Source organism: Zeus faber, assembly GCF_960531495.2.
Source record: "Zeus faber genome assembly, chromosome: 7".
NCBI classification, from domain to species: domain Eukaryota; kingdom Metazoa; phylum Chordata; class Actinopteri; order Zeiformes; family Zeidae; genus Zeus; species Zeus faber.
Window position 1 is genome coordinate 25,400,998 of NC_137203.1, and position 17,171 is coordinate 25,418,168.

A 17,171-nucleotide genomic window follows, 5' to 3' on the forward strand; every position below is an offset into this window, starting at 1 on the left:
ATGTGAATGGAGCAAGCATGAAATACTGAAGTAATGCAATGGTTCAAAAGAATCATTAAGACTTTTTTTTAAAGAAAAGTAAACTCATTCATGATAAATAACACAAACAGACACAGCAGAACTGCAGAAAGTCCCCCTTTCATCTCGTGTATCATGTATATATTTTCGTGGGGTAAATAGTTTGCTTTTCAAGAGTGCTGAGACTATTATATAGTTCTAATTTATAATGAGGGTTTCGGGTCAACCATATACTATCTCTCCAACAGGGCGGCGCTCGTACGCTTTAGCTCAGCGTCAGCAACACTTCACAACCGAAAGTTTCAACGAAGGAGTAGCAGATATGGTGCGAGTCAAGTCGAGGTACACTGTTTTCTTATTTTTATTCCAGTGCCATATTTAACAAACCGAATACCCGCTTGACATGCTCACGCGTTCTCTTGCGTCGACAGGTATTTGCTGTGCGAGGTGAACGTGTCGGATCAACGCCAGAGGTTGCTGATCGACGAGCGAGCGATCGGCTTTGCGGTGAGGAACGCGGTGGCCTGCGCACACGGGGACTACGGAGCCGCGCTGTGCGGCATCGGCTTCTCAGGTGAAGATGCTTTTATTATAATATGATATTGTTGTTATTTATTTAACTATCAGTGGTGAAAGATGTGCTCAGAGCTTTTGCCGAGGTAAAAGTACAAATACCCCGACACTAAATTTCTCTGGTACAAGTGAAAGTACCACATTGGCATTTAGGTATAGGTACTAGCTCTTAAATGCACATAAAGTATTTAAAGTAAAATACCTGTCATATGCAGCGCCCTGATATAACAGAGCCATGTACACACTTGTTAATGACGTTGACACCACCGGTACTGTCTTATTTGTAAACTGTAATCATATATATACCTGAGTGCTCAACTGAAGAAAAAGAGGTACAGTAGGCGCTTTATGGCATATTATATTCTATAGGGCGTTGCATATGTCAATATACTTTTAATACTTTACCTTGCTTTTATATACACCGATCAGCCACAACATTAAAACCACCACTAACCACCAGTAATATTGTGTGGCTCCCCCTCGTGCCGCCGAACAGCCTGTCGAGGCATGGACTCCACAAGACCTCTGAAGGTGTCCTGTTGTATCTGGCACCAAGATGTTAGCAGCAGATCCTTTAAGTCCATTTAAGTTGTGAGGTGGGGCCCCCATGGATCGGGCTTGTTGTTCCAGCACGTCCCACAGATGCTCCATCGGATCGGACCCTAACCCAGGCTACCTACATGATGTAGAAGAAAATGTGATTCATCTGACCAGGCCACCTTCTTCCATTTCTCCATGGTGTAGTTCTGACGCTCATGTTCCCATTGTAGGTGCTTTCAGCAGTGGACAGGGGTCAGCATGGACACCCTGACCGGTCGCCTGCTACGCAGCCCCATATGCAGCAAGCTGTGATGCACAGTTTGTTGCTGACACCTTTCTATCATAGCAGCATTACATTTTTCAGCAATTTGTGCGACAGTAATTGTTCTGTGGGATCTGATCAGACGGCTAGACAGACCAGTCGTCTAGCCATCACAATTTGTCTCTTGTAAAATTCGCTCAGATCCTAACCCTTGCCCATTTTTCCTTCTTCCAACACATCAACTTCAACAATTGGCTGTTCACCTGCTGCCCAATATATCCCATCCCTTGACAGGTGCCATTGCAAGGAGATGAGCAATGTAATTCACTTCACCTGGCAGTAATTTTAATGTTGTGCCTGATCGTGTATATCCTTTTTAACATGACTGTTAAATATACTTCTATTTCCTGATGCCGTATATGTATGTGACAAATAATCTCTTGAACTTGAACTAGTGTAGAAGTAATTCTTTTTTGTTTGTCATTTCAGTCAAATATGTCAATGCCCACACTGGAATAGTATTTCTACGCTGCCCCAAAAGTTCCTACAGACTCATCTGGTCTGCATTAACTTTCATTACCAGTATTAAAAAACAAGGGGCGAGAGTGCCTTGTTTTATCAGCTGTTTACATGTTGGAGGTAAGGGTACTGCAGTAGTAATGATCTAATCTAGTGTAATTATTTATTTATCATACTGTATCATTATTGGTATGCACTTTAGTATTTATTCTGCATATATTTAATATTATGGTCCTATAATGTATTGTTCAAAACCATATGCAACCCAACAAAATAATTAATAAAATGGGAACTTTTTGTGGTAATCTATGCATCACCCTAGCCATGGTTAACTGATCAGTGAAGAATGCTCATCCTTTCTGATTCCAATGTGAAATTCACTTTTCTTTTTTCCCCAATATAATACAAATATTTGTTATTGTCTCCAGGCACAATCAGAACATGTCAAAAGTTTCTGGTCCGATACAACACCCGGCAACTACATCGAATGCTCCCCAAATGTAAAAACCAAGGCAAGGAATTGTCCAGATTAATACCTTTGAATTACAGCCATTTCTCCATTTTTTTTATTGACTACTTTTTGTTCAGCATATGTGTTGCTTATCATATGAATGTTTTTCTTCATTTACAGAAGAAATACACCAGGTTCGCCAAGCCATACTAAGCTGTTCCTCACATCTCCTAAAGGGAAAAGAAGAAGGGAGTGGAGAAGAAGAGGAATAATTTGTTGCTGCCTGTTGACAGTGCCACAATAGGTTATGGGACTTGTAGGAAAGAATGTAAACAAGAATTTCAGTGGGATACACTTCTGCTATTTTCCTACAGTAAGATGTTTCAGTATAGAGCTGATGGAGGTTACACAATAACATTGGCTTAATTTATGTCACAATTTTGTTTAATGGTTTTGATCAAAGGAGTGAATGGGTATGGTTACCATAATAACCCAAGTAATGGAAGGGTATCTATTCCTTTCAAAATACCCTAAAACACTACCCAGTTACTCTAGATTACAGTGTCATCTAAGTTACTAAATATGTCACTAGTCATGTTTTCATAGTGCTGCAAATGTATATTTTCTTATGTACAAATGTAATTTATCTATCTAATATTTTGAACTAAACTACTTTTTTGTTTTTGTTTGTTTGTTTAATAATAAAAGGCGTGTTTGCCAAGATAGCATCCAGAAAAGTATCCATGCTCTGGTGTAGGTCTACAACAAATATATTTAGTATTATTGTTTACTGACAAGATAGTATTTCATTAATGTTGGGGGTGGAATTCATATATTACAGTAAGTAAAAGTATTCGTTATGGGACCTGGAAACTTGTATCCGGATATATCCAGATCGCGTAGATCCACTTGAGACCGCGCCACCGCCCGTCCCGGCCCCTGCCACCGCCCGTCCCGGCCCCTGCCTTCTCGATGCTCTTGACTGAGTGTCCCGCGGGGTTCGAATCACTTACTTTGGTAAAAAAAAAAAAGTGTTCAAAGCAGCCCCGGGTGCACCGAATACCGCAACTAGGAATAACGGAATAGGCCGGTTGCTGTTCACGCCTGGCTTCACAATGCATTTCCACACGCGTCTTGGTGACAACTTGTGATCAGCCGTCGCTTATCAACGCTTCTCCATATTATGGCGTCTCCGTATGTGACGTCGCACATTATCTGTTTTTATCCGTGGGGTTTTCCGCTCGCTGCTACACAAAATAAATACACATCACGTTCAGCCATACAAAGCGCACACACGTAGTTGATTTGGCGACCCTTCAATGCGGCCAGGGACGCCATGTGCGCTCACACTACTTAAGTAAACTGATGTGGCCACATGCGTCCCTGAGCACCTCCCAATCCGATGTGGCCTGAGCGGTAGCATCTCAATGCGCCCTCAATCCGTTCCTTGGGATCGGATCACCCGGGACGCATTTTAATGCCAGGTGTGAACAGGGCCTTCGTGAACTAAATTGATGAATACCAAATAAAAGTAAGTCAGATACAGCTCAAGAAACATACAGTGTGGGGTTACAGTGGGCAAAGTAACGTGTGGTAGTAATAATAATGATCGCGTATTTATTTATGGAGCTGTATAATTATTATTTAAAGGGGCCGTTCAAGGACTAGGCGACCAAGGGAATTTCCAATTATTTCTTTATTCACATTGTAGTATTTTTAGAGCTTATTGTGCGTAATCACCGGGTGTCATGACATTTCACTGCATAAATGTATATGACCGTATGGACATGTATATGTATGTGACAAGTAACCCCTTGAATCTTGTTTTTTTTCTATGAATACCACAAATGCAATCAATCGATATAAAACTCTGGGTGGTCTGTTTTTAGAATATAACCGGTCCATTATGACCCCAATATAACCGGTCCATTATGACTACACTTAGGGGGGGGGTTGATTTTTAGACTATAGCCCGTCCATTATGACCCCATTTCCCAGAATGCCCCGCGGATTGTAGTCGCGCGCAGCAGCTGCTGCTCAATCCGGGTCCCCCAAGTTCTTGTCTGGCGACCCGTCGCCATTAGTGCAAGTTTGCAATAACCCACATCATATTTTGGACAAAATCTTTACATTCACGCGTTTTCCTGTCTTTGGGAAAACGTTCGACGCCTTGCGCGGGCATCGCGTTCTCCAAAGAAGTATAGGGCTCGCTTTTTTGGGGTCTTGGCCCCGCGTAACGAGCTTTCGTTCAACCCGGGATCATTTTCCGCGAGATTTGAGACGCTACGATCGTGTCTCTTGTTTTTCTCTGTCTTGTGTTGTTGTCAATATGTCGCCGTGATGGGGTCTCCGTGTTTGACAGAAATGAACCAGGGCCTTTGTCGCCTAACCCGCACCCATCGCAGCCCGCTCTCCTATCCCGTTTCTTCGTTTGATGCCAGAGAGCTCGGAGGCTCTCTTCCCGGAGCTCGGCCTCAAACCCTCTCGGCGCCAGGTGACAAACATGGAGAAGAATTCCAACAGCAGCACCGCCAACAGCAAGATCCCACCTCGATCGAGTTCTACTGGACCGGCACCCAGCGAATCTAAACCCAAAACAGGTAAGGAGCCCCTTTCGAAGGTTCACGATAAGTCCCACGATGTTAGCGCAATCTAGCTGCTGTGTCCCGAGGCCCGCTGGGGCCTAGCGGTAGGGTTGTTTACATCAGAGCTGCCAGTCAAGCTCTCTCGACTGGCACACCCAAGACCCGAACGATGCGTTCGAACCGAATTCATCTTTTAAATTAAAAAAAACAATGGATGTTTGGTGCATATGTTTGTTGTATATTACCAGATTTGTATTTTTTAGTATTTTATTTTGCTGGCATATGCGGATATGTGCTGCGGCATCATAGTATTCCTCCAGTGAGATCGAATGTAATATTACTTGAAAAACAATGAATTCAATGAATACAGTCAAAGAAAAAAAAACGAATTAAGTATTTATGCATCACGTCGTAAAACTGTGTGATTTTTTGAATTGTGTGAACTGTTAACCGAGCGATTCGGCACAAAAGCGAACGACTCTTTACTGGGCGACAAGAACCGAATCTCAAAAAAAGGGTCGAACCTTTCATGGCTGCACACAAGAATTAGCATTTCTTTCCAGAACTAACATCTCGACCGACCCATCGGTCCAAACTTGTTTTAAGTAACGTCCCCACCACTCTTTATATGTTTGCAGTTCTTAACCTGTTCATTATTGTTCCCATCTAACGTTGTCTTCTACCAATTCTTGCATATTTATTTCCAAAGCTTTGTAGAAATGAAACCTAGCTTGCACTTTAGTACCTTGGCCCTTGAGCCTTTATTTTAGTGTAACTGCCCTTACCGGTCCATGTTCTCACTTGTCAACACAGTCAGCTGTTAACCCCTGTTCATATGTGTATAGATGTGTATTATCCTAATTTGGTCATCTCATGTGGTAAGACCTTGTACTTTATGACTTTCAATCAACTGATTATTTCAGCGATAGCTGAACATTAAGCAATGTTTTCTTTTCAGATGGCAAGAATAATGGAGGCTCCAAGCGGTACAGTCGGAAACGTGAGCCCTCCTTCGCTAAAACTGAGAGCTTTCCGGGCCCTCGTCGCACCAATTCACAGAAAAGCAAGAATTTTGACAAGAGACCAATTGCGAGAGGCGCAGGACGGCAGTACAGTGTTGCAGGCGGAGGACGACGTGAGGAGGTGAGGATTCAGAAAGGACCATACTTTACCTTCTAAAGGTGGAAAGAAATATGTATCTCATGTCCCCGGATTTTCTTTACCAGGCATGGTCGTATGCGCTGTTAAAACTGCTTTTTTTTTTTTTTTCTTCCCCTCTTTTTACTTAAGTGGCTTTGACTTTTTCAATTCCAGTTGTTTGGGATTATGATTTAAATGAGGTGTGTGTGTGTGTGTGTGTGTGTGTGTGTGTGTGTGTGTGTGTGCGTGTGCGCACGCGCATGGGTATTTCAAAAGCTAGATAGTGAAGGAACCGTAACGCACAGAGGCTTCCAGGCGCAAATGATGATTGATGTAGTAAGGGATGCACAATATTTTTTGTTGGCCTGGCTGGTATAAATATAGGGCAAACATTGTATTTGGCTTTGAAAGTATATTTTAAGTCTTGACATGAAGGGTTTCACAGAATTGACAGTATCTTGAGAACACTGTGTACACTGATCAGCCACCACCACTGATAACCACCAATACTGTGTACTGTAGCTTCCTCTCGTGCTGTCAACACACATCTGACCTGTTGAGGCATGGACTCGACAAGACCTCTGAAGTTGTCCTGTGGTATCTGGCACCAAGATGTTAGCAGCAGATCCTCTAAGTCCTGTAAGTTGTGAGGTGGGGCCCCCATGGATCCGTCTTGTTGTTCCAGTAAATCCCACAGATGCTCGATCGCGATCGGTCACTAACCCCGGCCATCCACATGATGTAGAAGAAAATGTGATTTATCAGACCAGGCCACCTTCTTCTATTGCTTCATTTTCCAGTTCTGACGCTCACTTGCCCATTGTAGGTGCTTTCGGCAGTGGACAGGGGTCAGCATGGGCGTTTGACCGGTCTGACACCTTTCTATCATAGCCAGCATTAACTTTTTCAGCAATTTGTGCTACAGTAGCTCTTCTGGGATCGGACCAGACAGGCTGGACTTCGCATACCACGTGCATCAATGAGCTTTGGGGCGCCCATGATCCTGTTCGCGGTTTAGCGGTTGTTCTTCCTTGGACCACTTTTGGTTGGTACTAACCACTGCATATCGGGAACACCCCAGAAGACCTGCCGTTTTGGAGATGCTCTGACCCAGTCGTCTAGCCATCACAATTTCTCCCTCGTCAAAGTGGCTTAGATCCTTGCACTTGCCCATTTTTCCTGATTACAAAACATAACTTCAAGAACTGACTGTTCACTTGCTGCCTAATATATCCCACCCCTTGACAGGTTCCATTGGAATGAGATGATCAATGTTATTCACTTCACCTGTCTGTGGTTTTAATGTTGTGGCTGATCGGTGTATATTCTGCTGACAGTCTGTGGTAGTGGTGGTGCTAGTACTAGAAGTAGTAGCAGGAGTAGTAGTGGTAGTACTTCAAGCCATAGTGGTCAGGGTGGTAGTCATTCCAATAGCAGTTGTAGTGATAATAGTTTCAGCGGCAGTAATAGTGCTAGTACTACTACTAGTAGTAATAGTTTTTGTAGTGGTATTAAATCCCTCCATGAATAAAAATCTTACTGACATGTTGAGATGGTCAGGCGTGTTCTGTATAGTTATTCCTTAGTAATCTATAATTAACTAATCCATTTCCCTGTTTCTGTAGGTAGCAGAGACGCGCCGGGCCGAGTTTAGCCCGGCTCAATTTGCTGGACCCAAAAAGATAAGCCTGAACCACCTGCTCAACTTCACCTTTGAACCCCGTGGGGGCAATGGTGGCATTGGTGACGGAGGCCATACGTGTTGGGGCCGCCGCAACAAGTGGGGCCACAAGCATAAACCCTTCAACAAGGAACTCTTTCTGCAGGCCAAGTGAGCAACTTCTGCTGATATTACTCTTGACATAGGTTTTAATTTGCTATAGGTAGAATGGATAAGCAGATGCATGAAGCAGTGGCTCAGCAATGGCTCAGCAGTGGCTGCATGCCTCTTGAAGCCCCTTGATGTCAAAGAAAACTCTGTTCTGTTTTAGTTGCCAGTTTGTGGTGACTGACGACCAGGACTACAAGGCTCACTTCACTGACCCAGACACGCTGGTTAACTGGGACTGTGTGCAGCAAGTGGTGAGTAACCACATGCTTTGCCTTGCAATTCCAAATAAGATCAGCTACATTTAGAGCTCAACACAGTGAATCTTGAATAAGTTAACTTTATGCATTACAGCGTATCTACAGCCATGAGGTTCCCTCCTGCCCTATCTGCCTCTACCCTCCGGTGGCGGCTCATATCACCCGGTGTGGGCACATCTTCTGTTGGCCCTGCATGCTCCACTTCCTGTCTCTCAGCGACAAGAGCTGGTCCACGTGTCCAATCTGTTACGAGGCCGTGCACACCGCAGACCTGAAAAGGTTTGTAGAAGTGGATCCACAAAGAGGATCATTTTGACCTTTAACCCTTTAAAAAAATAAAAGCAAAAAATAGTTTTTTAGCAGTTTCACAAATTTAACTCCTGAATTCTACTTGAATAGAATGAAGAGAGGGGAACTAAACAATCAGAAATAAACATAAAGCTTGTCGTTTCAGCGTGGTTGCTATGGAGACCAGGCAATATGCTGTGGGTGATCTCATCACCATGCGCCTGATGCGGCGGGAGAAGGGGGCGCTGGTGGCGATGCCGAGCTCTCAGTGGGTGAAGGTGGAGGAGCCTGTTCGCTTTGGAGGTTAGGGTCGGCTTTAGTTGATATTATCAGAATTGTCAAATAATATCATATTTCTTAAATTTCCACTGCCTGTGTGTTCTTTAGACACTGGTCTCAGCCAGTACTCCAAACTGCTGCTGGCCTCGCCGACGCAGGTGCTGAGCCTGGTGGCCGAAGAGAAGGCCGCCCTGCACGCTCAGCTTAGCCAGGAAGACGATGCCCACGGCTGCTTCATCCAAAGCGCCCTGTGCCACCTGCAGGTAACTTAAAAGACCCCTTATCTTCACTGACTGTGATGAGTGATCTGTAAATCAGGTATAAAGTAGTAAAACAGGTATAAAGTAGATGGTGCACTATGAACCAAAACAGAGCTACGGGCCAGCATGTCCCTGGACAACGACAATGCCTTCGTCACAGAAACGTTGACATCGAAAAGGCAAACGCTAAACTCTAAGGTTGATTTGTCGGACTTAAAGTAACGATGACGTGGTCATTGATCGCTGTTCCCGTATCCCTGTTGTGTGTCACCATGCTTTAGGAGAGAGAAGAGGCCCTGTCGAGGCAACAAAAGGCCTGCGATGGGGAGAAGATGGACCTGTCCTCTCTAACCCTCGATGAACCTGCCCCCGTTGTGCAGGAAGTTGTGACCATCACCAGCAGCACCAAGGTGAATCCAAATGTGGCCACTTTTCAAATACGCAAACACTATTTAGGGAGTTCCTGATCAGATAGATTTGTCAGTCACTGACCAGATATTTTCCTCTTCAGCCCGTGCTTCAGTACTCTTCTGCATTTGACGATGAGGTAGAGCTCACAGAGGAGGCCTCCGGAGAGGAAGCCCGCTTACATGAATGCATCCTGGAGAGTTTGCTGGAGGAGGCTCCCGACGCGGATCCAGACGCAGACCCAGATGCAGACCCAGATGCAGACCCAGATGCAGACCCAGAACCCCAGCCCTCTGACGAGAGCCCCCCGGCAGAGCCTGGCCGTGCCCCGGCCAACGTGGAGCACAGACCCTACTACTATTTCTACCAAGGTTAGAGAAGCCACAGTGTTCCTTCCTGGTTCTTTTCACAGCAGAGATTAACAGTCATTAATTGCCTGTGTAGTATATCAATAGGTTTACATCTTTTTCCTAACTTCCATACTCCTATCCCAAGCTGAGGACTGCCAGCAGATGTTCCTGCATCCTGTGAATGTACGCTGTCTCCTGCGGGAGTATGGCAGCCTAGAGGCCAGCCCCGACTACCTCACCGCCGTGGTGGTGGAGACGGAGGGACACACGGTCACCGAGGTAACGCGTCAACTATTTGCGCCTTCCATTTCTATTCTCTTTCCAAAAAAAAACTATTAAAAACAAAAAAAAGTGGGAGTGGCTGGTAATTCCTGCACTCTCTTTGTAGGAGGTCCGCCGTCGGCATCGCTATCTGGCTCACCTGCCCCTCACATGCGAGTTCAGCCTCTGTGAACTGGCCCTGCAGCCTCCAGTCCTGTCCAAAGAAACGCTGGACACTTTCGGGGGTCAGTGCGACTCGCCCGTGTTGCAGATGTGAATACACCGCGATGGTATGCATTTGTTGGCTGCAGCTCATACTGGTTTTATTTAAAAAAATCAAATTGAATTGTTAGATGACTTGGAGAAAAGGAAGCGCCTCAGACAGAAGAAAGCCAGGGAAGAGAAGCGCCGGGAGAGACGTATCGAAATGGAGGAGAACAGGAAGCAGGGGAAATGTGAGTATGGCCACAAACCAGTCGTCTTCACCCAGGGGTCAGCGACCCCTAGAGCAGTGGCTCTTAATGTGGCGTCCTTTCAATTTTTTTGAAATATATTTTCATTCAATCTAGGTGCACATGGCTGGGATTTCTTTGTCATTAAGGAGATAAATATATATTATCTCCTTTTTGACAAAGAAATCCCAGCCATGTGCACCTCCATGCCACTGTGTGCCCATCTCTGCATTGCTCTTTATTTGTGTTTATTTTGTGTAGATACAATGTTACTTGTTAATTTAACTGATGTTAATTAAATCTGATACATTGCTTTTATATTCTGTATTTTGGAAATGGTGCAATACAAATTTCTTGAATACATTTCACTTGAATGTTTTTCCACACATAGAGTGAGAAATTGACCTTATATCAAGTAATTATATCAAAATGGGACATACCTCCTTGGTTTATTGTCTCTCATATAAGCAGTGTCCCGTTACTCAACGACATGTCTACGTTTTACTCTTGGGTGTACTGTGACTTTTTTCTTGACTTCTCACAAGCTGCCGGTACTCTGTTTTCCTCTCGAGTGGGGGTACCTGCTCTGTTTCTCTATGCACCAAGTTGTCCTTGAGCTGGAAAAAGGTTGAAGACCTCTGCCATAGATGCAACCGTTTCCTGTCGTTGTTGTTATTATTGTGGCCGGGGAGGAGGGGTGTCTTGAGTTACTCATTGGATTAATATAAATATACACGCACATCTCTACCCCAAATGTCAGACCCAGAGATGCATATTGGTCTGGAGAACCTCCAGCAGTTTCCTGCGTTTGGATCGCCTCCCGACACCAGCTGTCCGCTGGTGCAGCCCGACTTTGTGCTGGCTCCGCCCCCTCCGCTCAGCAGCAACCCTACCTCGGGTGAGAGATGCTCCTCCGTCTGAATCGCTTGCACCCAATTGTTCCATGTGAATCAAGTTACTCTGGGAAAATTTGTGAGTGGGGTGTGCCTCTTGTGCCTTTGCAGAGGGTATGATGTTCCCGAGCCTGAACGGCCTGAGCTCTTCCCCCACTGTGGGAAGCGTGGAGGACGACGCTCACTGCATGTCCTTCGCACAGGTGCGCATGGCCAACATCACAGTCTGACATTCATGATATAAGAGATATCAAACAGTATTGATATTGCCAAACTCTCTTCACAGTTGGGTGTTCTTGACTTTCCCCTTTGAATGCCTTTTCTTTTTCTTTCTTTTTCTTTTTTTTTTAAGATGCTTAGAGATGGTAAAGCTAGAGCTGATGTCTGCTCCAGGATCACTCCAAAGAAAGGTAATCCAAGTCTCAATCAATCAATGAATGTAATTCATGGTACTATACTTTATCCCTAGACCTGCTTTGTTGATGTTTTCTGCAGCTTTTTACTCCCAAGTAAACCTTGGATTAGAGGTGACTTTCTAGTGCCAAAATGAGTATGAGGGTAAATGACAACTAAGGTTTTTAAAGCAACACTAGGTAACTTTTTTAACAGCATCAAACTCTTTTTGGTGGTACACTGGCTTGTAATATGGAGACTGGCACCTCTTTCATTCCCATCTACCCCCCCCCCCCCCAAATGCCTGTTCTTGCGCTATGTAACTTTGGTGTTTGTGTACGAAACCACAGGAAAAGTGTGTTATGCTTTAGGGCATTACATCACTTCCTTGATGTTTGGCTCTGCCGATTACCGCTTTGTTGCTTATAAAAAAATTAAATTTATAAAAAAAGAAAATAAAGAAATCACGTTATTGAAACGTGACCGATAAGGTTCCAATTTGTCTGGTAAAATAAATTATTTTCGGACACCGAGCCAAGTTTAACAATGGTGGGGCGCCAAATATCCAAGGTTACATAATGCTGCTATGAAGGAGGGTTAAAAAATAAATATTTTTTTTAGGTCTAAGCCTTTCATAGCTTTTTATTTTGTTAAAGAACACATGTATTTTGTAAAAGAACATATGTATTTTGTTTATTCACGTATGTCTATTAAGATTTTAATTTTTGACAGGCTAAGCCACAAAACTTTCAAAATGAATAAACTATAATATATATTTTTTTAACTGAAAGTGGTTTCATATTGAGCGTACTTTATATAGATTTTTTTTGTTGCGTCTTCATATCTAGTTTATTTTAATGATAATGGATTCCGATACAAGAAAAACCGTGTCACACCATTGACCCATAAGTACATTATCTCCTGCATTATATTAAACCTGAATCCGCTACAGGTTGTTTTCTATAAAACTACATGAAAACGCGCCGTTTTAAGGAACTGTCAGTTGGGCAGTTTGTTGATATTTCCCTCTTTCCAAGTCATTTGATAATGAACCCAGCCCTCTCTTCGGCCCAGCCCCCTCCTCGGCCACGCCCTATTTGCTTTGAGATTTTCCTTCGAGGCGTCACAGGCTTGAGGACATGAAGAGCGTTGCTTTACTCTGCTGTGACTTCACAGACAAGCTCCTGGCCCCGCCTGTGGCGGACAGCGAGGGGGAGAGCGATGGCTCGGACCGCGCTCCCGTGCCCAGTTTCCAGAACTCCTTCAGCCAGGCCTTCGAGGCGGCGCTGCTGCAGATGAACCACGGCCCCGCCCCTCCACCTCAGCCTGTGGTGGTTCCCGGTCAGTGTCTCGGTCAGCGACCCGCTGCCTCGGAAATGACTCCGTCCCTGTTTTGAACGGCACTCACTCTCGTCCTTTATGTTGTTTGTTTTCCAGAGGAGAAGGGAGGAAAGAAGAAAAAGAAAAAACAGAAGCTTCTGTTCAGCACGTCCATGGTTCACACAAAGTAGACAAACACTGAAGTTGAGAAATGTCATACACCCCCCCCCCCCCCCCCCCCCCCCCAAACATCTCACTGTTGTATTTGTTCCTCCAAACAGATCTACTTTCGACTATGAAAATAGAGTCTAGTATGTAGCCAAAGCTTCATTGTGCTTTAATCGCCCCTGGTTCACCGTTGGGATTGCTAGCTTGGGTTTTTGTACGGAACTTCGTCAACGACATTTAAACCCGGACACAAGAGGGAATGTTAGCTGTCGGCCTGGTAACGAACCGCAGGTGCAACATGTCGTGTGTATGTGCGCTTCAGATTTAGATAACGTTCCACCTGTCTCAGACTCATAACATTTTGTGGGCTCCCAAAATGCCGCCTCTGGCGTGTAGTGTTAATCGGAAAAGGAATGGGGGTGTTGGAGGTATTTGAGAAGCAGTCAGCCAGCTGCGTAATCTTCACCCTCACGGTAGTTCCGAGAACCTGTTGCCGGATGCTCAGAAAGTGGCGAACTGGAGTTGATCATGAAGGCTTGGCCAGTGAGTCACGTCGTGTAAACCTTCCTTCATACACTGCCTACCACAAGCTAAATCTAGTTCAGCACATCATTGCCCTAAAATATAATAATTGGCTCGATCAATGCATTTGGTGATTTGAGATGGATGCCATAGATTTGGCAGCAATATTTTGATTTTGTCTCATGGTTTAAGTGGAAAAGGGGTATTGAATTGAAGAGGGGTTAAATAAGTACTATTCTGTCTGGTTAAACAATCTATATGCACTTTCTTCTTTGTCTCTTCCCCCTTTTTGATTGTATGTTTCAGATTTTCGAAACCTCTACATTACTTTATCGACATTGGTTCAGTGTTGTGTGTGTGTGTGTGCGGGTGTGAGTGTGAAGTTGGAAAATTTCGGACATTAACAGGTGTCTTGCATAAACAGCAGAAGTGAAGTTTAAAGATATTGACAGTGTTTGGTTTGCGGGTTCATTTATTCACATTTATGTTTATAGGCTAGTGGACGTAACTAGCCAGTTGAGTTAAGGTGATTGATTGAATAAAGAAATATGCACAACCGCAGAATCTGTTTATTATACAATTATTATTGTAGCAGATTTTTTGTTGTTTTTAAGCGTCTCCTCCTTTCTGCTCGTCTTGTATGACAAGGAGTCCAACCACACACATCCAACAGCTTATGCTTTAAGCTTTTTATATAAAAAAAATGTTGATGTAATGATGTAATTTTAGCATATTCTCATTGTTTTATACTGCATCTGCATAGCCATGTTTGTCTTTTTTTATCATCTGTAAAGTATTTCTCAAATCAATCTAACGATTTTTTTGTAACTTTGCCAATGTATGAATATGTTTTCCCGCTTGGTCCTGTCTCTACTAGCCACGTAACACATTCATTAATGTCAGACAGAAATTACAGTGGTTGTGAGCAAATCGTGATTGGGTGGGACAAAAGGTTAAATGTTTTTTAAATGTTTTTTTTTTTTTTTTTTTAACCACAGAGGGAGACACACACACACACACGTTTATTGCCAGCCATCTGTCTGAAAGGTCCAATCTACATCAACGCGAAGCTCGTTGAACAGGTTGGTTTTAGAGTTTATACCTGAAGCGTTATCCATGCGGGGGCGCACTATAACAAATCAACGGCCCGTAATTTAAGATAAATGATCTGACGTCGGAATACGTTAATTGCAGTATGGATGCTTGTGTTGTGTGCCAACTTGACGACTTCTCCCACGTGAAGTGTGTCTAACGCGGGATAATAACAGCGGTGTGCAGTCGCAACAGGCGCCCAGGAGCCGATCACTGGACCGAGGGATGAGAGGTTCGACTCTTATTTTTACGATCCGCCTCTTGACGAGTCACTCGGTAAAATGTCGCGAAACCTTCCGACTCGTTTGGACTCGTTCCGCTCTGTTCAAATGATTTGTTTTTGGTGGAATGCCAGTGGCAATGATCAGCCTCACATCCAACAGTGGAGCGTCATTTAGTCCTCAGAATTACTTTTCAGTTTGTCAGTCGAGGTCTCACTCGCTCTGTGCCGGAGTGGCTCCCGAGCGACTCATTAAAAAAAAAAAAAAAAAAAAAAGATTCGTTCGCCACGAGCGAATCGTTCGCGAGTCTTGCACCACTACCTTGGTCCCGGGTCCTTCCTCGGCTGCCGGGGCTCGCACCGAGTCACCAGCAGGCTGCGATCCGGGACGGGACGCGCTCCGTCGGCTAGCCGAGTTAGCCACTTTGTTAGTTAGCGGCTAGTTACCGCATTCCAAAACAAAAGAAGCAGAGGATAAAACCCGGCGTGCCCATTCGGTAAGTTGTCGCCAGGTCGGGCGAGCAAACGGCGCGGGGCTGAATCGCTGTTTCCTTCCTGCGAGTTCACCGCCTTGCGTGCTTTAGCCGACCCTCGCTAACCGACGATCTGTTGGTCCAGGAGTTTTTGGATCCACGGAAAGACGCGTTGGTGTCAACTCGGTGTCAAACTGTTGTGCTGCGGCTGTCAGAAACACTCGCGCGTATTTTTCCTCCATTAGGAAGGAGACCGACCGAACAGCGCTGGACATGTAAACACTTGTTGCGGTGCGCTTTAGCGTCGCTGCTAGCGCGCTGGTTTTGTTTCCCGTTCGTTTTTTTCCCCCGTGTTTATCTGTAACATTCCCACGTATCCACGGAGTCCCCGCGGCAAATCCTTTAATACGGTTTACACCGTAAATGACCGTGCGGAGCAGAGGGATGATCATGAGCTCAGGGCATGGAAGAGCCCGGTGTTCAAGTCTCAGATCAGCTGGTACGGACCGATCGAGTAACTCCCAAACAACCACCTGGAAAAGTTTATATTCTACCATGACTTTAGCACGACTCGTGTTTATTTTCAGCGTGAATATAGTTGAGAACTCTGTCGATTATGCATCAATCAGGCATAATTTCAGACAAGTTCGTGTTGGTTAGACCGTGTGTATTATCTGTAGTAGGGGTCTGTTGTCCAGATCTGAAGGTTTCCCTGCAGCATTGGCCTGACGAGATCACCGACTATATGCATGTGCTACACAGGCTAGATCCCTTCAGCACTCACGAAAAATGAGGGTAACTTACGATCTGATCAACAATGTCCCCCCCACGCAACAACAAATGGTCATTTTCATAAGCTTGAATAAGCATGGAATATAGTACTGGAATTAAACACATCGTGCTCCTCCTCCAACGAGGCATTCTTCTCGAGCTATAATTTATGGTTTTGCCCAGAAAAATAATGAATATATTACAAATCTGTAGTTAAACTCTCTTAGCGGATATTCTAATCATTTTGTACCACGTTTAATGTTGAGGTATGTTTCTACTCCTATTGTTGCATATCACTGTAATGCTCATAATGTTTATAGGCCTCACTGATCCAAGCTATTTTACTGAGCCCACCATCACAGGGAATGTTTGGCATTCCATCCCAGAGAAGGGATTTCCTGTCGCCATCTAACCACCTTAGGTTTTCAAAACGATTAGCCCAAAACACTCACACTTTGTCTTTTATTCCTCCACATGGCGTCATGCAATTCCAAGATCTAATCAGTTGTTATTATCTACATGTGTAATGCTTACTGTGTGTGGGGGGGTGGACATCAAAGCTTGTGATGATATGACACAGCAGGGGGAAATAGATGTTACGCTTTACATTATTTTCATACACAAATCCATTGACTAATACTTAGAGCTGAACATGCGCATGGTGCAATTATTAGAGTGAGCGAAGGTAAACATGCATTTAATGGCTTGCTGTGCATTTCTTTTTTCTGTGTCTTTCCATATCCCATCAGCCTGTGGGTTTGGCTGTGTTTGTCCAAGACAGTGTAAACACGGTGCATTTGCTTCAGAATGTCAGCCTGAGACTCGGTGCTGAAGAACCTGTGGGC

General features: G+C 44.4%; 2 protein-coding genes across 3 annotated transcripts; both read left to right on the forward strand.

The window, feature by feature from the left end:
- The first annotated feature begins 318 nt into the window (after positions 1 to 318).
- On the forward strand, positions 319 to 3,085 carry pop5 (POP5 homolog, ribonuclease P/MRP subunit). Of its 2 annotated transcripts, XM_080004615.1 has the most exons (5): positions 319 to 360; positions 450 to 592; positions 1,883 to 2,032; positions 2,341 to 2,424; positions 2,544 to 3,085. In XM_080004615.1, the coding sequence occupies exons 1-5, from the start codon at positions 341 to 343 to the stop codon at positions 2,633 to 2,635; spliced, it is 489 nt and encodes a 162-aa protein (XP_079860741.1). In that variant the 5' UTR covers positions 319 to 340; the 3' UTR covers positions 2,636 to 3,085. The 2 variants fall into 2 exon arrangements, with proteins under 2 accessions (XP_079860741.1, XP_079860742.1); XM_080004616.1 differs by lacking the exon at positions 1,883 to 2,032.
- Positions 3,086 to 4,439: 1,354 nt separating this feature from the next.
- Positions 4,440 to 14,350, forward strand: rnf10 (ring finger protein 10). Its single transcript, XM_080004575.1, has 17 exons — positions 4,440 to 4,963; positions 5,907 to 6,091; positions 7,714 to 7,919; positions 8,080 to 8,170; positions 8,271 to 8,455; positions 8,631 to 8,767; positions 8,852 to 9,006; positions 9,285 to 9,413; positions 9,515 to 9,782; positions 9,907 to 10,040; positions 10,150 to 10,267; positions 10,376 to 10,477; positions 11,235 to 11,372; positions 11,479 to 11,570; positions 11,720 to 11,777; positions 12,937 to 13,101; positions 13,198 to 14,350. Exons 1-17 carry the CDS (start codon positions 4,798 to 4,800, stop codon positions 13,269 to 13,271), a joined length of 2,403 nt encoding a protein of 800 aa, XP_079860701.1. The 5' UTR covers positions 4,440 to 4,797; the 3' UTR covers positions 13,272 to 14,350.
- Positions 14,351 to 17,171: the final 2,821 nt, after the last annotated feature.